Source organism: Mustela putorius, unplaced genomic scaffold (assembly GCF_011764305.1).
Source record: "Mustela putorius furo isolate JIRA1106 unplaced genomic scaffold, ASM1176430v1.1 tig00003962_pilon_pilon_pilon, whole genome shotgun sequence".
Classification (NCBI taxonomy): Eukaryota; Metazoa; Chordata; class Mammalia; order Carnivora; family Mustelidae; genus Mustela; species Mustela putorius.
The window spans coordinates 20,524,346-20,544,762 of NW_025422106.1; the positions used below are offsets into that span (position 1 = coordinate 20,524,346).

At 36.2% G+C, this 20,417-nt stretch overlaps 1 protein-coding gene across 1 annotated transcript in view; it reads left to right on the plus strand.

The window, feature by feature from the left end:
• NLK (nemo like kinase) overlaps positions 1-20,417 on the plus strand; it is a 170,613-nt gene that overhangs the window by 99,528 nt on the left and 50,668 nt on the right. Inside the window, exon 3 of the mRNA XM_004747027.3 lies at positions 8,134-8,189. Within this exon, the coding sequence (XP_004747084.1) occupies positions 8,134-8,189 (56 nt within the window). The remainder of the gene's footprint in view (positions 1-8,133; positions 8,190-20,417) is intronic.

Sequence of the window (20,417 nt, forward strand, 5' to 3'; positions counted from 1 at the left end):
TGAAATTCCTTGCTTTGACATATTTCATTTTATTGATTACTCCTCTGACATCCATTTTCCTTAAACTTTGTTGAAAAAGTTATTGCTATCTTCCAGTCAATTGGAACTGCCTAAAAATTGGTTTCAGTGACTTTGAAAATACCACTCGAGTTGCTAATTTATGACTGATCCCTCAAATTTTGTAAGTGATTTAGAAAGGTATCTAGTGCTTGCTTAGTTATTTCTTGAGTTTGAGTACCATCCCAACATCAAAGAGGCCAAACCTTATTTACACTGTTAGAGACTCAAGTAAAGGTATCCATGGTGAAGAAGTTTTTTGAAGGAGGGAGTAGTAATTTGCTTACTAAGGATTTCAGTGGTTTATTATATTCGGACCTATGTTGGCTTCTTTTATAAAGGAGGGATGGTATAATAGGCTGCTATCTATATATACTGGTATTTTTGCTCGTGACTCATTCCTATAAGTAACTAATTAAGTTACAAAGGTGGTGTCAGTGAGTAGTGTAAGAAAAGAAATAAGTGAAATTCTTGAAAATCATACCTATCAAAACATAGTAACCAATTGGAGCTCCTGAGCTCTCTCATTAAGTGAGTGTGTATGACTTCTGTGAATATTCAAAAGTGAGACAGATGGTTAGTGATGAAGATGGTATGGCACCACTGTTTTATAAATCATGAATTTATGCTGTGCTCTGAGATCTCCAAAAGCTCCTCAGTGCCACATACCTGGTATGTATGGAATGCCAGTCCAAGAAGCAGCTGGTATTTGATGTGGTTAAGGCAAAAAATGTCTATTACGTCCTGTATAGAGGCAGTGAGACATCATGTGGAGGATACAAAACAGGTTTAAAATGTCCTATTTTGAGGAATCAGGTATTTAACACTTATTACTGCGTGTCAGGATGTGTGGTAGAGGCTTTCCATACATTAATTCATTTAATCCTTAAAAATCTTGTCAGATGGGGTTTGTTATCCTTACTTTGCAAAGGAGAAAACCAAAGCTTAGAGTTAAGTAACTTGCCCCAGGTCAGGGTGGCACAAGATTGGAGTCTGTCTTGCTTCAGAGCCCATGTTCATTAATTCAGAAAACATATATTCTGTACATCCTATATTCCTAAACTATTTAGCTTCTAGGGCTTTCTACCCTTAAGGAGTTTAGTAATGTGAAGAATACTATGATTACAGTGCCCTGGGGGGACTGCTTGCATGGTTAAGTATTAAGGCAAGACGGCCTGTTTTATGTATGGAGAAAGCTGGGCAACCAAACCTAGAAGTATATTACAGTCATCAAAGGTGATTCTTAAAAAGACGAATTCATGGGTCTCATCCCAGACCCACTAAATTGGAATCTCTGGGATTGAGGCCCAGGGATCTGTACTTTTTAAAGCTCAGGTGAATGCTGCTACACAAGTACCATAATATTAAGGAAAAGAGAAATTGTTGTAGACTTACAAGCTCAGAGATGCTTTAAATATGGAGAAGATAAACCTTAAGATGAGCCTTTTGAGATTAAGATTTGATTGAAAGAAGGAGAAGAGAAGAATGTCATGATGAAAATGGCATTTAGAAAAGATTACCCTGGCCATTGTAGGAAGGTTGGATTTTAATTTGGATGGCATCTAATGTGTCAAGGAATAGTTACAGAGCCCTCGGAGGCTTTGATTTTTCTTTTGAATAGAACTTTCAAAGTCACTGTATCAGGGGCGCCTGGCTTGCTCAGTCGGAGGTCATGAGTTCAAGCCCCATGTTGGGCATAGAGCCTACTTTAAAAAAAAAAAAAAAATCACTGTATCAAATTCATTGGTTTTAGCTGATCTAACTGATTGAGATATATACACACAAACTTTTTTTTTTTTTTCTTAAGGATGCATTCACCTTGATACAGTAATGGGTTTAACTTTCTAAAGGTTGTTGTTAGCTAGGCTTATCACCAGAGTCTAGTCAGAATTGGAGCTATTATAAAACGTGGCAAAAATGTTGTCTACTTTACCCATCTATGCACTTGTGCATGCGTTTATGCACACACATAATTGCATATTATCAGCATGGTGAAGGCATGATTGAAGGGGTTTTGTGTTTGGTTTTGTTCTGTTTTGTTTTCAGTTTTGTGCTCCTTTGAGAATCTGATAAAAGCTATGCATCCTCTTTTAGAAAAGTGCACATACACATAATATTTATGTCATGTTAGGCTTTCGCTAGTCCTCTAAAGCCCATTCAGAGCCCCCTTAAGGGTCCACTGATTCCTGCAAATATCCCCTGCAATACAAATCTGGGGCTTTTTCTTGTCCTTAGGCAGTAGCACTAAGTATACAGTAGGCAATCAATCTATCTGAAGAATGAGTAAGTAAATGGAAGTGACAGAAAAAAGAAATCTCCCAAGTCTGGCATGAGAACCTCAGTGATCTCTCTCAGAGTTACTTTTTCCCAGTCTTTTAATTCTGGAATACTCCAGAGGGGTAGAGAAGACAAAGAGGAGATAATAGAGCCAAAGAAGAATGATTCGTTTTTCTTTGTATAGTCTGACCTAAATCAGGGCCTTGGGTTCATAAGTAGGATAAAGAATCATATCAATATGAGACCAACAGGACGCTTCTCTGAATGCAGACATGCTGTTTAACTGCAGTCATTATTAATGCTAATGTTTCTGCTGCTGAGGAGAGTAAAAAGGCAAAGGATGCTATAGACTGGCTTACTTTTCATGGATTTGGTTTTGTTTGCTCTGTACCTAAAATTTTGTGGTACTGGGCAGATTCTTGATGTATTCAAAATAATACATTCTTGTATTCATGAATCATAAAAGTCAATTCGGTTAATATGCATGTTCTCTCCAAGTTGAGCTTTATATTTAATGATATACCAATCAAAAATCAGCAGGATTTTATATATATGTGCGTGTGAGGAAATTGACAAACATTCTAAAGTTTGTGGAGATTGAAAAGACCTAAAATACTCAAGACAGTCTTGAAGAAGCTGGACAAAGTCTATCTCTTAACAGATAAATTAATTCAAAATAGATTATAAACTTAAATGTGAAAGGTAAAATAATAAAGCTTCTGTAATAAACATAGGAAAATAATCTTCATGACTTTGAGATATGCAAAGATTTCTTAATGAAACAAGTGAAGCATTAACCATTTTATTTATTTGTTTTTTGAGAGGGGAGCACAGGCAGAGGGAGGGGGCATCTTAAGCAGGCTCCACACTCAGTGTGAAGACTGATACGGGGCTTGATCTCACCATCTGAGATCATGACCTAAGCCAAAATCCAGTTTAACTGACCTGAGCCAGCCACCCAGGCACTCAAAGCTTTTAACCATTAAAAAAAAATAAATAAATAAAATTTGCGGACATGAACAACATTAACCTTAAGAATTAATGCTCATCAAAAGTTAAGAGAATGAAAGGACAGGTCTTAGACATATATTCCACAAAAAACTTGTTCTTAGAGTGTATTATGTTAGGCAATTTTAAAACAACTATGTGAGAAAGACCATTAGAAGTAACTATTTTACTTGACATTTTTTGAACTGTAAATTCTGTATCTGAACATCATTTATTTTATAAAGAGCTTCTTTATTTTATAAAGATTGGGGAAGGGGTAGTTCCTTTGCTAAACATGGGATTTAATTGTATTTTATGAATAGTTAAATTTCTAGTTTTTATATTTAGGATTAGGATTATTTACAGCAGTTGTTTTATTGGTAAAGGGCTAAGAAGAAGAAGCCAGTTTTGTATTGCATAACCAATTTATAGTGAATCTCAACATCACAGAGGTTAAAATTCTAAAAAACTGCCACCATAATGGGCTTTTTGTCTAGTTCTTAAAAAGATTTGAGACACTGTTTGGTAATGACCATTATTGACAGATGTATTTTAGTCCATTTTTTTTTAATCAGACAAGTCGGCTTGCTTTTTTTGTATTTGAGATTCTTTGAAGAGTTGGTGGTATTTGGGGAATACTTTGACTCTTTAAATCAAGAACTTTTGCCCATTAGTAAAAGACTTAAGAATTTGACAAAAGAGGATAACCAAATGGCTAATAGGCATGTAACAAAGTGCTCAAAGTCATTAGTCATCAGAGAAAGGTAAATTAAAAGCATGAGATAATAATATACCCACCAGAGTGGCTAAAATCAAAAAGACTGACAACATCTACTGTTGAAAAGAATGCAAATCAACTGAAGTTCTTAACATTGCTGGTGAGAGTGTAAATTTCTAAAACCACTTAGGAAAACTGGCAATTTCCACTAAATTTAGGTAAATACACACCTACCCAATGATCCAGCATTTATATTCTTTGGTATACTCCAGACAAATCATATATCCTCCAAAGAACATGTACAGGAGTGTTCATGGGTGCTTTATTCATAATACCTAGAAATTGGAAACAACCCAAATGTCTGCCAGCAGACAGTGGAGTGTCTGGATAAGTACATTGTGTTATAGTCCATTCACATGATGGTATAGTACACACCAATAAAAAGATGAACCACTGATCTGCACATCAATAGGGATGAATCTCATAGGCATGACAGTAAAGGAAAAAAGTCATACACAAAGGCTTCATTTTTTATGATTCAATTTGTATGAAGTTCAAGGACAGGCCAAATGAATCTGTGGTGATGGAAATGAGAATAGTGGATACCTCTGAGCAGGGATGGGATTTGACCAGAAAGGGACAAGGGGACCTTCTGGGTTGTTGAAATGCTTAACTTCTTGATCTAGATGTTAACCATGAAGTAAAAATCCATCATATTATATACTTTGTGTAAATATTAATCAGATTACATACTTGGCAGCTGTATTTTACAACTTTTTAAAAAATAGTAGTAATTACATAGTCTTCACCTTAAAGAATTTAAAATCTCTTGGGGAGTAAGATTGGGGAAGGGGTAGTTCCTTTGCTAAACATGGGATTTAATTGCATTTTATGAATAGTTAAATTTCTAGTTTTTATATTTAGGATTAGGATTATTTACAGCAGTTGTTTTATTGGTAAAGGGCTAAGAAGAAGAAGCCAGTTTTGTATTGCATAACCAATTTATAGTGAATCTCAACATCACAGAGGTTAAAATTCTAAAAAACTGCCACCATAATGGGCTTTTTGTCCAGTTCTTAAAAAGATTTGAGACACTGTTTGGTAATGACCATTATTGACAGATGTATTTTAGTCCATTTTTTTTTAATCAGACAAGTCGGCTTGCTTTTTTTGTATTTGAGATCCTTTGAAGAGTTGGTGGTATTTGGGGAATACTTTGACTCTTTACAAGTCAAAGTCTTTACAAGAGTCCTCCTATTTACATCATAAGGCTAATCTCACACACTTGATTCCCACAAATAATGGGGTTATAGAGGGACTCAGGTTATTTAAATAGGGAGTCAGGCATGAAGTCTGGAGTTTGAAACTGGTACTATTCCTTCTTACTTATTTATATCATTTCTGAGATTCTTGGATCATTTCTACTGATCTAAGCACTGGTTTTGCACCTCTGGAAACACTGTGGAATGCCATCCTCTGATAAACATTTTGAGATAAAATAACAGTAATATAAAACAACAGGCATTTAAAAAATTCCAAGCAGAATTTAAAATATTGTACCTTTGAAGCTAACAATCACAGCTAAATGCTTTAGTGCAAATGTCTGACCCTGTTTTATATGGCTTCTCTACAAAAAGCCTCATCAAATCTGGAATAAGAAAGCCTCATTCTTCTCCATCAAGGTTTAAAATGTATGGTTGTCACTTTCTCTAGATAACCTCTAATTATAGCAGATAGATTTGAAGTGTAAAATAGCTTTGTCTAATGGACGCTGTCACTCATTGCATTCTGGTTTCCTCCAAGACAGGATGTGTGTTGTTCAGATACAGAATGGAGAGTCCGAAAGATGTCAAGTAAAACACTAATTTCTGTCTTCCTCAAACATCAAATATTCATGTTAAAAATTGTTCCATCGCATAATCAGAAATGAATTTGTGTGAATTTGTGACACTAGCTAATTATAGGGTTTTAAATTTATAGAAATGAAATAATTTATCTTTTATATGTTAAAAATTATTTTTGAAGAAACCAAAAAATCTGTTATCTTTCATTTATACCAAGATTCTAAGTATAAACATTTTAATTCAGAAAGGAAGGATCAAGATTCTTTATAAAGCATCTAAACTATTTTCAAACTTTCATGTATAACTGGTTTTAAAGTGAGTGAAGACTTTCATTACAGGAGGTTTTAGTTTAATTTAGAATTTTAAAGTGACAAATGCTTGGCTGAAAAAAAATGAGCAAAGGTTCTTCCACATGTAAATTGCAAGGGGAAAAGAAAAAGAGGAGAAATCTGTAGGTTAAAACTTAAAACACAAATCAACCGTAATATCTAAGTCTTATTTAGGTCCTAACTTAGACCAAAAATTAAAAAGAAAAAGAAAATTGTAAATTTCAGAACTGGATATTTGATGGTATTAAAAAACATAATTTTTAGACTTGATAATTATATTTTTTAGAAGTTTTTCTCTTTGGGGCGCTTGGGTGACTCAGTGGGCTAAGTGTCCAACTGTTGAACTCAGGGTTGTGAGTTCAAGCACCACATTATTTAAAAATAAATAAATAAACAAAATAAAAGCTTTCATCTTTTAGTGATGCTTACCAATGTATGGCTGAAATAAGTTTGCTCTTTGCTTCAGAATTATATAGGGAGAGTGGGGGTATAGAAGCAATAATAATTACATACGTCGATTACTAAGACTGGGTATTGATTACATGAGCATTTTTGATACTGTTCTGTCTACTTTTGTATGTTTTTCCATAATAAAAATTTTTTCTTTAAAAAAAAAAAAAAACCTTAGCTAAAGATAGAAAATTTGAACTTGTACCACAGTTTATTTCCTGTTAAAAATTTCTTCCCTATTCTTTCACCCTCAGGTTTCTTATTAGTTAGGTAGGTCAGATTCTTCCATGTGAATATCATAGATGGGACTTAAAAGAATAGCTGGACAGCTGGTAGGGGAAGTAGGCCTATTTGTTATGTTTCAAAGGCAGAACTGACTTTGTCAGTATGCTGCTTTATAAAGGACTTGAATTTCAGATGCCTTAAAGTCTTTCCACCCTGGTGACTTCTTTTTTTGTACTTGGAATAAAATCCAAAATGCTTAACAAAAATTTAAAGAGATTTTTATGTGATATATCCCCTGCCTTCCTCTTCTGTTTTATCCCAATCTGTTTTCCTCCCACCCTCTATGTTCCATAAGCACTGGCATTTGTTTCTAGAATTTGCCTGGTTCCTTCTTGCTTCAGTGCCTTTACAGTACCTACTCATTGCCTGGCCAACTCCTATTCGCCCTTCAACTCTTAGTGTTACTTCAGGGAAAAAAAATTTTTTTTTTTTTAAAGATTTTATTTATTTGAGAGAGAGAGAGAGAATGAGAGACAGAGAACATGAGAGGAGAGAGGTCAGAAGGGGAAGGAGACTCCCTGTTGAGCAGGGAGCCTGCCGTGGGACTTGATCCCAGGACTCCAGGATCATGACCTGAGCCGAAGGCAGTTGCTTAACCAACTGAGCCACCCAGGCGCCTTTCAGGGAAACTTTTGTCCCCATTCCTCTTGACTTTTTCCCTTCAAATAATATATATCATAATTATATAGTTGTGTAACTGCTTGTTTCTTTAATGCCTTCCTCACTACTAGTCATGAGAGCAGGGGTAGTATCACTTTTGTTTATCAGTATAACCAAAGAGCCTACTATGGTGCCTGCCAGGTAGAATGTACTTGGTAAACGTTTTTTGAATAGAGGAGTAGAGAAATGAATGATAGATGTGTTTCCTCATGCTCTTAGAGCAACACTGATTGTTAAAAATAATGGCGTTTCAAAACACTTGCCATGCAGCAGTCTGGTGGCATGTGGTAGAGCCCAGTTGGCCCTGTCATTTTAGTTTAGATAGAATTGTCTTTTACATAGTAGTTTTACAAACCCATCTTAGTGTTTAGGACTGTAACTTGACTGATAAATTTAGTTAATCTCCATGAGCAATTGTAACTAAACCTTACATCATTAAAAAGTTAATAGCATTTACTTGCATTTATGTCATATTTTGCTTCCTTTTTAGTTCTCTAAATTTGACTTTTTTTTTTCCTTTTCTCAGGTACTCTCTGCCCTTGACATACTCCAACCTCCACACATTGACTATTTTGAAGAAATGTATCCTAACCAGGGAATGTGAAAGAAGGGGACAGTATTAATTTATTCTAGCACCTTTGGGGGTTCATGCTTTAAGGTGTATAAAATCTCATCCTTGCAGAGGTGGTTGAGTACCTGGAACCAGGTAATTTTGAAATCCGACAGAGCAGTATTATCGATGTATCCTGAATTGTGATACCATAAAATGGGACTTTGGAGCACATTTTTTTACTTAATCTCCACACAGTCTATGAGATAGGTTATTACCATCCGCATTTTGCAGATGAAGCCAGTGAGGCAGCTATGTTGTATGGAACTCAAGAAAGTACTCTTGTTGCTATACAACAACTGCCTGTCAGTTAAGAGGATAATACTGCCCTTTTTTTCTACCACTTGGTCTAAGGTGAAAATTAAAGAGATAATGTAAGTTAAATCCCAAGTTCTTTGGAGTAATAGTGATGGTGCTGGTAATAGTCATTACTTACGTAAGTTTTTAGCAGATGCCAGGCACAATTCTAAGTTATTTACACATACAAGTTTATTTAATCTCTATAATAACCATCTGGGAGAGAGACTTTAACTGTTCCCATATTACAGAAGAGGAGATTGAGGCACAAAAGATAAAAAAGACTTGACTAAGATCACAGACCTTAGTAGATATTGAGATCGAGGTTCAATTCCAAATGGTGTGACTCTGTGGTCTTTATTTCAACTCCTACATGATTCTCTCAGGATAGAGGCTTTACCATTATATTACTACTGTTAATATGTAAAAATGGTATGTAAGGTATCATGGATGATAATAAACTCTAAAATAATGCCTAGTATTAACTCCTGGGACTGTGCATGAAAATAAAAAATTGGGACATAGGTTAGCCCTAGGAAAAGCATCACGATTTACCATTCTGTATTTAACTGGGTAAAACTTGGAGTGAAAGACAGGGAGTCCTAAATCTTTGAATTCAGTGAGCTCAGGACACTAGTTTATTGACCCAAAACTTGTTATTAACACTAGGCCTATGACTTAAGAGTGGAAACCAATATGAAAGCAGGATAGTTTTTCAGACTTAGTAATGAGATTAAAAATCTCATTCTTGCACAGGTGGTAGGTAATTCTATACTAGACAATTATCTTTGATAATTTCTTTAGTAACTGGGAACAATTAAGAGCTTCCCTAAGGGAAGGAGAATAGCTAAGCTGACTGGGGAATTGGGAAACGTTGTAAGGTGATAGAATTATCACTGATCAACACTGCTGGGATATTGTGATCTGATAAACCTAGAGCTCTTGAATGCTGTAACCCTTGGTGATATTTTAACCCATGAGTCTTTTACGGAATTAACAAAGGCTTAACTCAGTGGACTTGGGGTGCACCAACCTTGCACTTTCAGAGAAGGGACTGGGTCTTGACCAGCTTCTGGATAACAAGAGCGTCTTTGTATACCTGAGATCTTGGGCCTGGTCAGATAGTTCTTGACATATGCTTATTTAAAGAATTGAGGAAGTTCTTTTCTCCTCTACTGTAGATCAGAAGTAACAACTGAGGAGAAAGCATTGATGATTTCATTTCATAGACTTCCTGAAAATTACCGAGGTAGGGAACTCATGGGAGTGGAGCCATACTTGTGTCATTCTTCCAAAGTAACTTCCTACACCTGGCCAGGAGTCATCTTTATCCTTTTAGTTTGCTGGAAAGGAACCTACATGTTAGAAGCATTCCTATGAATGTGTAATGCTGTTTCTACCTGTTTGGAATTGACGTTGCTGACAACAAACCTTGAAATTAGAAGAAATCTTCTTTATTAAATAAGAATTTTATTGGGCTCCTGGGTGGCTCAGTGGGTTAAAGCCTCTGCCTTTGGCTCAGGTCATGATCTCACGGTCCTGGGATCGAGCCCCACATCGGGCTCTCTGCTCAGCAGGGAGCCTGCTTCCCTCTCTCTCTGCCTGCCTCTCTGCCTACTTGTGATCTCTCTCTCTGTCAAATAAATAAATAAAATATTTAAAAAAAAAGAATTTTATTGTATTGTAGGTTGTGTCACGGGTCCCCAAAATTACCCTCAGGTTCCATGATTTGCTGAAAGAACTCACAAGATCCAGAAAAGGTATTCTAACCATGGCTACAGTTTATTACAGCAAAAAGATACAGATTAAATCAGCAAAGGAAAGTGGTGCATAAGGCAGAGTCCATCAGAAACCAGATACAAAGTTCCAATTTGGCCTCCCCATAGAATTACACAGATCTTGCTTAATTTTCCCAGCAACAATATATGACAACACAGATAAATGTCAACTGGGGAGGCTCACTTGAGCCTTAGTGTCCAGGGTTTTTATCAAGAGGTCAGTCAGGTAGGCATAGAGCACCCACAAGGGCTGACCTTAGTTACTCAGTCTCCAGCACTCCTCCTCTTCTACACCCAGAGGTTAAACTAATACACCTGGCCCAAGGCCCCAGGCAAACAAAAACAGGTGTCACCATAAATCATACTGTTAGCATAAACTGTCTGATGTGACCAAATCCCCAGCTATACTAAGACACTCTTATGAGGCAAGACATTGCAAGGGCTCAAAGGTTATTTCCCAGGATTTGGTCCTGATTCCAGTCCTAAAGACTTTTGGAATGTGTTGGGTTTGGGTAGCCTACATCTGCTAAGTTAACCCTTGATTGCACCTAGGCCATCTGTGAGGAAAGAATGTTTTCGAATAATAAATTGGTGAATATGTTTATATATTAATAAGTGCCATATATATTTAGATTCTCTTCAGTGAGCACTTAGCTAATTTGTAATATCATTTTCTGTTCTATAGTTCAAGCATGAATTGTTTATATCAGGCATTAATTCTATATACTTGGGTTTGTCATTCTTTTAAAAACTTTGTGTGCTTCTGTAAGCTAGGAGTTCTCAATCACGTATTAGTGACCATAATTGGAGTCTGGGAGATCCTTGATTGATTATTATTTCAAATACTTGCAGAGCAGAGGGAAAGTTAGCATAGTTATAGTTTAAAACCGTGAGTAGCATAGATAGTGTAGTACCTGTTGGTGGCTTATTTCAGCCCATTTTATTAGTTAGCATAATGTTTCTGTGCAGTTCCTCTCTCCAAAATTGTTCATGAATGTTGAATTAAAAGACCTTGTCATAAGTATTTGTGGAACCATCTGGTACACCATTTACTTAAATGTTTTACTTTCTTATTTAATTTTTTTACCTTCAGGTTAAAAAATGGACACCTGTTGTAATTAGTTAGCTACAAAAGAGTCTTTCAAACCTAAGCCTCAAATATTCTTTTTTTCTGTTGTATAATTTTTAGCTATAGATAGAATAATGCACAGGAAAAAAAGGTGTTTTATACTGGTGGTGCTATTTGGAAAACACTGAAACCTTTCAACAAAAAAAGGAATTGTTCCTATAGTTGCCCCAGGATTATAAAGACTTTGTAGGAAGGCAGTTATTCATCTGTGTTAGCAGCTCCCTCTGTAGTATCTCAAAAACATGGCATACACATTACACACGGTTTTAGACAGTGGCTTTTGTTTTTTTTTTTTAAGTTAGAGGATTGTTGTGTCTTTGCAGATTTTAGAATGGATAATATTTTGAGTTTTAAATGTATGATCATGGAATTGTGCTTTGAAGAAACTCTTGAGGTCTGTTTGAGGCTCTGTCATTTTAGGTAAGTTCTAAGTATGTTGCTATTCTAATGGATGTTCTACTATTTAGTTAGTTGATAAAGGAATCAGTTCATAGAGTCAAAAATATATATTTATCATATTATTTAAGTCATTAAAAGGAAATAAATAATCTTAAACAACCTTCTATTATACATACAGTACCATTTATTTTTGTACTTTTTTCTAAGATTAAAAAATTGTGCTGTTGTATTTCATATGTAACTGTTACTACAGAAACATTTTAAGATCTCTTTACACTGATTTTAAGATTTTATTGATTTATTTCATAGACAGAGATTACAAGTAGTCAGAGAGGCAGGCAGGGAGAGAGGAGGAAGCAGGCTTCCCACTGAGCAGAGAACCCAATGCGGGACTCGATCCCAGGACCCTGAGATCATGACCTGAGCCGAAGGCAGAGGCTATAACCCACTGAGCCACCCAGGTGCACCTCTCTTTACACGGACTTTTTTTTTTTTTTAAGATTTTATTTACTTATTTGAGAGAGAGACAGTGAGAGAGAGCATGAGCGAGGCGAAGGTCAGAGGGAGAAGCAGACTCCCCATGGAGCTGGGAGCCCAATGCGGGACTCGATCCCGGGACTCTGGGATCATGACCTGAGCCGAAGGCAGTCGTCCAACCAACTGAGCCACCCAGGCGTACCTCTTTACACTGATTTTAATGGTTAATACCATTTTAGAAAATCTGAGTCTATGAACATTTTGATATAATCAAATGTACAATAAGAGTATGATCATATAATATGCAGTTAATCATACATTTTTCCCTGACACTGTAATAAAATGATTGCAAGAGTGCCCATCATCAGTGGCTTGAGTTTTCTTTAGATAGCTCCTTAAGCAACTTGTAGAAAGATAATGTCTAGATTTTAACTGTTGACAAATCTACCTACAGGGTCCAATAGATTTAGCAGGAGTCCAATATGGAAGGAGCAATAAATTCTCCCATGTTCTCTGTATCTTGTAGCTTTTCTCTTTTCATATGTTTTAAATCTAATGTATCACCCTGTAAAATATGTTCCTTAATAATTAAGAAAGATTATTTTTTAACTGAACTTTTGGCTGTTAAAGGATTACATTATTCATTTTGCACTTCGACTTTTCTGTTTGGAAAACTGTGTGAAAATACTTCAGTGCTAAGTTACTTTGAGCCTACTGAAATTTAACCCAAGAGAAACCAGTTATAATTATTTGATTGAAAATTGTTTATCATGCTTTAGTAAGAATCTTGAATTCTGTACATAAACATGCCTTTTCCCAGGAAGTACCGGATGCCTGCCGGATTAGAAATAAAAAGTTGGCCTGCCTTGGGGAAAGTTTACTTTTACTTTGAAATATAATGAAACATGCTCTTAATGTTTTATGGAGAAGAATACTGGTAGAACAGGTTATTTGTACTAGAAGCAACTACAGCGTAAAACCAGTAGAAGTGAGAAGTCTAGTGGGGGATCATGTGTCCCTGTTTATCAGGACTCCTGGATTTTACCTGATGTCCTATATAATTATTAATAAGTTCCTCCTTTTACTATAGAAGTGTTTCTGTAATAGGTTTGGCCGGTGCAAGGCATTGCTTAAACAGGAATGTCTTGTCATAAAGGCAGCAAGGGAACTTCCATCCCCATTTTGACCAGTTAGAGTTCTTGGTGAGCAATAATGTAGTTTTGGGCTCCTCAAATGCAGTCGTTTTAAGTTTAATAGTATTTGTATAGTATATTTTATAGCAGCATTTTGTAATTTAAAGAATACACAATACATGACTCCTTGGTGCTGTGAAACAGCTCTATAGGGATGCCTGGGTGGCTGAGACGGTTAATGTCTGCTTGGGTCATGGTCCCAGGGTTCTGGAATCGGAGTCCCGCATCAGGCTTCTTGCTCAGTGGGGAACCTGCATCTCCCTCTGCCACTCTCTCCCTGACAAATGAATAAATGAAATCTTTCCAAAAGAAAAGAAAAGAAAGAAAGAGCTCTGTAAACCTTAGGAAATCTTAGGAGTCTGTGAATTGCTAAGAACAAACAAAATGAAGTATGTTTATACATATGTAAGTGCACTCATACTCTCAATCAGACCATACCAGCAAGAACCAGAAATCTACATCTGAAGAGCTTTGAAGCTCCTCCATCTTATGATGAATTTCCTCCATCATATATATATATGATCATATGATATATATGATTACATATATATTCATATGATATATATGATTACATATATATCATATGATCATATATATATGATAGAAGAAATTCTAACAATATGAGGATCTTCAAAGCTTCTTCAAAGATCTTCAAATCTTCAAACATATATATTTACATATATATATATATATATATATGGTGGGAAGTTCTAAAAGAATATTAGCAAATGGTGTGGAGTTTTAAAAGGAGAGATCACTTCAGGCAGGAAAAAAAAGAAAAATTGAAAAAAAAAACTAAGACTTCATGAAGAAAATGACATTTCAGCTGAGTATTGAAAGATGTGGAGGATTTGGACAGGTAGCCTTGAGGAGAATGGATATTCCAGATGGAGAGATTAAATATCAGGATCATCTTTTAGGGAATGGCAAGTCGTCCAGTTGGCTAGAATTTAGCTTGCATGGATAATGAGAAATTAAGCTAGTTGGGGTAAATCATGGGGGGCCTTGAATATTAAACTAAAAACATTCATCTTTATTCAATAGGCATTTGAAGCACAGTGAAAGATACTTGTGATGAGGAATGACAGAATCAGAAGTGTCCTTTATAAACTTAACAAAGAGTTTCTGTTTGGGCTAATGAGGAAGTTCTAGAATTAGTAGGGATAGTTGCACAACATTGTGAATGTACATAATGCCACTGAATTGTACATGTAAAAATGGTTAAAATGGTCAGTTTTTTTTTATGTGTAGAGGCCACTTTTAGACAACAGATTTGAGCAATGGAAACTTGATCGAGGTCTAAGGGCCCACAGTGACCACCTGGCTGAATACAGACAGGCCCATCAGGTAACCCATCTCAAAATATCCATTGGCCCAAACTGAGGAATGGGCTACTTACAACCAGGGATAATTACCAAAAAAGGGAAAATTCCATACATCCCCATACCTCCTCACCTTCCCACTTTAAATAGAACCCCTACTCACTGCCACCTTGAAGACAGTCTCTTGTTTGCTGTTCACCCCGCCACTACCTTCAATTTATTCAGTAAACTTCTATCTCCCTTGTTCTGCCTCGGGTGAATCTTTTCATTGCCTGCACCACTGGCTTCCCCCTGATCATTGTCCCACATCTGGGGGCCTGCATCTGATGGCGAGGGACTCCCCATTATGTATATTTTACCACAATTAAAAAAGAAAAAAACCTTAAAAAGGACACAGCTCTTAGGACTGAGAGGCAGCAACTGTGATACAGACCCAGAAGGATTCTTGGCAATTCATTGGGACTTCTTTAGCCATGTAGTCAACAGCCTGGGCTTTGATGTTGATGGCAGGTTGGGTATTCACAGAGGCAGAACAAGGAAATGAAAAAAATGGGGAAGGGCCTCCCTAGATCATCACAGAATGGCTGGCTACATTGATAGAGAAGGGGTTAATATCAGAAGACAAGTTGGTGTACCCCGAGAAAGGAGAGGTGAGATCCAAAGGCAGATGTTAGGGTGATAGCAAGCAACAGGTTTAGAAGGAGTAGTAGTGTGGTTAGAATATGGAGACTGTGCTCAAAGAAAGGAATTTGTAGTTAGAACAAGTTGTAGTCGTTTCAAGAGATAGAAAGTAGAGTCACGCTTTAAGTTAGATGAAGTAGAATAGTAACAAAAGTCCTTAGAGTTCAGACAGTTGAGAAATTGAGGGATAGAGATTCTCTACCCTGGTTGCTCACTGAAATCATCTAAGGAGCTTTTAAAAAAAAACTTCAAATGGGGGTGCCTGGGTGGCTCAGTTAAGCGTCTGCCTTTGGCTTGGGTCATGATAGGTCATAAAATCTTTTAAAAAAAAAAATTGAAATGCTCAAATCCTATATTCTGAGTTTGGTCCAAGGTATCAGTAAGTATTTTTGAAAAGTTCTTCCAGTGTTCTGAATGTGCCCTCAGAGTTAGTATCCACTAGACTAAACTCACCAGAATAATTATCAGCGTGAATGTTGAAGTTACCAGTGACCACCTAAGGGACTTTTAAGAAGCAAATGTGAACCAGCTGATTGTGTCATCTAGCTAAGATCTGGATTACTGTGAAGACTGCTAGAAAAGACAAAGATAAGAGACTATTAGTCTTTTTGTTTCTGATATTTTTTTTTCTTTTATTCTTTATGTTTTTTTAAGGAGAGGTCTTTGAGCATTAGCAGTGGGACCAACCACAGCCTGGAAAGAGCGGAGATGGAAACAGCTTACTCTGTTTCCACTTGTTAGCTCTTTACATGAAGACTGCTCCTCAGAATGGTGTCGATGCTGTTCATGTATTCATCATAAATGCTTTTTGATGACCAAATTAACTGTGATTGATCTACCAATGTTTAAAAACATGAGGATGTAATTCATCTTACGTTTAAGCTTTAAGAAAGTTAGAATGTATTTTCTATTTCAGGCAGAAAGTTCCAACCGTATTTTCATTCTGACACAATAGTGGTAAGGATTTAAAATGAAGTAGCAGAAGTTTAAGGCTATGTGTGTCTTTGACTTGGAGCCTTGAACTAATTACCCCAAATCTCTGCTTCATTCATTCTTTGACTTTTTAAACACGATTAAAATTGGTAATTACTTTGTGTCCCATTCCATTCATTCAGCGGATTTTCCAGAGTGAGCATGAGCTAGGAATCAAGAATATGCTGTTCCCTCAGGTAATTTCAGCTCCCATAGGCTTCACTAGTGAGAGAATGTCCCCAAACTAAGCATGATGCTGTTGAGAGAGGTAGTTTTATATAGTATGACCCCTTAACAAGAGCCAACTGTTTCCTGTGGGGTTCAAAAAAAACAGCATTCTGCTGCAATGCCAGAGAACACAATACTGTTGAATTTAATGTGAATTTGACATATTTGTCTCCAACATGGTATCTTCCCAGATGACTTATGATACTCAAAGTTCATTTTATGCATAACTTTAGAACTTTATCTTCAGGATAGAAGTACTAGCAGGTGGTATGAAGTATAATGGCCATTGTTGTTATCCTTAAGGGGTTCATGGTTCAATTGTGGATGATGCATGATTTTCAAATAATTATAATACTAGAGTAATTTTCTTTTCTTTTCTTTTTTTTTAATTTTACCTATTTATTTGATAGACAGAGATCACAAGTAGGCCGAGAGGCAGTCAGAGAGAGAGAGAGGAGGAAGCAGGCTCCCTGCTGAGCAGAGAGCCCGATGTGGGACTCGAATCCGGGACCCCGAGATCATGACCTGAGCCGAAGGCAGCGGCCTAAACCACTGAGCCACCCAGGCACCCTAGAGTAATTTTCTTAAGCAGAAAAAACTGCTCTGCCCTTCTCTTGTTCCCAAAAAGAGTTTGGAAGACTTACCTAGGACTTAAAGTTTTCATAGAATAAAATATTTTCTCTGGTCCTTCCTTACAGGAGCTATACAAGATCAATGACCTATTAGTATGATAAATTATATTTTCAGTATTTCCAGCTGCATTTTTATTTTCCCACAAAGTTTTAGGCAGTATCTGATTTTGTGTTTGTGGTCCATGTAACTTTCTGCATAGCTCTTCTAATTAAGTGGTGTGGAACAGTGCTAATAGGTTGCACATCTAAATGTATATTAGATCATTCATTACACAAATGTTAGAAAGTGAGCACTCTGAGCAAATGAAAAAGGCAAAACTTAAATCTTTTTTCTTACATCTTTTTAAAGATAAAATTGACATACAACAAACCTTCTATCTTGACAGAGAGGCAGACCCCTTTACATGGACCACCATTTTATTTCATCTCATCTTACTGCCATAAAAAGTACTCAGACTTCTCTGATACATCTCTCCTAGATTCTTTCTTCTTATAGATTTTTGTTCTCTATATATTTTGAACCCTCCCTGCCCTTCATAACTGGTTCCTTTTATAACTTTGTCTTTTAAAATGAATTTCACTTGGTAGGTAAGGAAGCATCTGTAGCTTGTCATATTGAGAGGCTTGTCTTCCCTTTAGAATGCTGTTTGGGGTTGTTTATACCACTGATAGCAATCTGCTCTCAGGTTTTAATGACATCATTCTTGCAGCTTTACAATAGATCAGACTGGAGTAAATTGCTCTCAAATTCTGTTGGGCAGAAGGATATTTGAAACCAGATTGTCTGGACACAGAAGTAAGTTTTTAGACCCGTTAAGAAAGGTTGGTGGGTCTAATTTGAAGGCTCATTGTCCTTAGAGAAAGTATTAAGATTTGTTATGATGGCAGTAAGGAGCATTTTATATGACTGATATAGGCATTTATCCCCTAAATGGATTAAGAGGTGATTGAAGAATTTGCCCTTTCTCTACATGAATTAAAATAACCGTTTCTAATCTAGGCAAAGGCTCTTCTTTCAGATATCTTTTTTAATATTCAGAAAAAAATAGTGACTATTTCCAATCATTTCTTTTGGCATCTGTTTCTTGACTCTTAGTCTCCATTTTTGTGTGTATGTGCATTTGCTTTGGAGAGTTATGATGGTGGGAAGTTAATCACCAAGCTTTACCATCTCTGTTTGACGCACATGAGCTTGCCTTTGCCTTCTTCAAGACACTTTGGGAAGAAGAAAGCTGTTTAAAGTAATCTTTTTTTCCTCTAGGATGCTCTTTCTGTTTATAGCCTTAGTGACAAGGACTCAGCCAACAGAACCTTTTGGGATATGACAGAGTATGTAGAATGAAGAACATAGTATGTATCTTTCCAGTGATTTTTCCCTTTTTTCTGGTGACAGAATTGATATTTTTAATTAGTTTTAAATTGCAAATTAAAGGTGGTTTTAATTTCTAAATTTTTGACATTCTATATACAACAGATTAATTACCTTAAAAATAAAAGGAATTTGCCATTGCCTGGGAAAGAGATTGTTGTATTCAAACATTTTAAAACATGACCTTTTATTCCATTGATTTCTATAGAGAAGCACAAGCATGCTTCAGAAAAGGTCAGTGATTCTAATTGAAGCACATACTGATTTTCTTTTTTTTTCTAGTTGCAAAGGCGCCCATGCTTTTTGTTCCAAAGAAGATGATGAGATTTAGGGCTGACCATTTGTTACAAGAGAAAGCAATTCTCTCTGTGATGCGTTGCTGTTTTTCTTCCACATGGAAAGCATTGCTTGAAATCAACAATATCCATAAACCAGAGTTTCATTATCCATGCTATTTAATGCCCTCATTTTTATTTCAGAGGCAGTTACATATCTGAGATCTAGGTTGAAATTTCCCTCCTCTATGGACCTGATTTGGGGGAAGGGGAATATGAGTCTATTAAAATTCTCCCATATTTATGGTTTTGAGATTTTCTTCTTTCAAACAGGAATGGCAAGATTTCAGAATTAATGCTTAATATGGGTTTGGGCATGTTTTCACTGTCATTCTTGGACTTTTCATATAAGAGAATTCATGGCTGAAGGAGCCAGACCATGACAATCCGTGTATTATAACTTATTAAAGTACAAATTCACTGTGTCTTTTTGGAAAAATCACCAGATTCCTATTTGTTCCAACATGTATCACACAAAGATGAAGACTCTTAAAAAAAGGGGTTATAGAACCTTTGACCAATACAACACCTACTTGATAAATATTTAATACTGCAAGATTTCTTTTTGGTCTGGCTTAGTGTTGGTTTTTGTCCAATGTGCAATGAAAAAAAGAATGATCAATTTTCATTATCTGAAGTCAGTAAAGACTGTTTAGGGAGTAAAATTGTGTTTTCAAAGCTTTCTGTCCGTATTCATTCTTTTGGAAATAATTTGATACAACAAATTCTCAGTTTTCTTCTCCCAATCTGGCTAAACCAGTTAAATACCCTTATTTTGTTCTCTGAGAGCTTGTAACATATCATTAATAATTTTTCTTACAAAATGAGTTGCTCATTGCACATAAAACATTAAATGTGTTCTCAAACTTCAGTTTATTTGAGCAAGCAGGTCAGACCACTGTAGTTCTGAACTGCAGATGGTGAGAGTTTTAGAACCTGATAGGTAGTCATCTACATAAGACCGTATTACAGATTCCACAGTTACATGCAACTTGAGCTGTCCAGGATGATGAGCTCTCTATTATTAAAGTGTTCATTTAGCAGTGCTTTTTTATGACCTATTTGCACAACACCTTATTAATAAACATTTATTCCTAATAGCTTCAGATTCCCCCAGTATTTATTGATAGTGGAAGCTGTGTAATGAATCGGTTTTATTCTTTCTCTTTTGTCTGAGAGGTGGGAATGATCTAAGTCAGAGACCATTTGGCAGGCCTGAATATGGGAATGTGGAATATTGACCTTCATCCCATATTCTTGTTATATTTGGAAAACTGACTGGAGAGTGTCTATTTCTTCCCCCTGCAAAGCTTTGAATGGCTCCTTCAGTACTAGATACTAGAACTTTAATTGATATTCTTGATACTAAAGCACTTTAAAATCAGTCC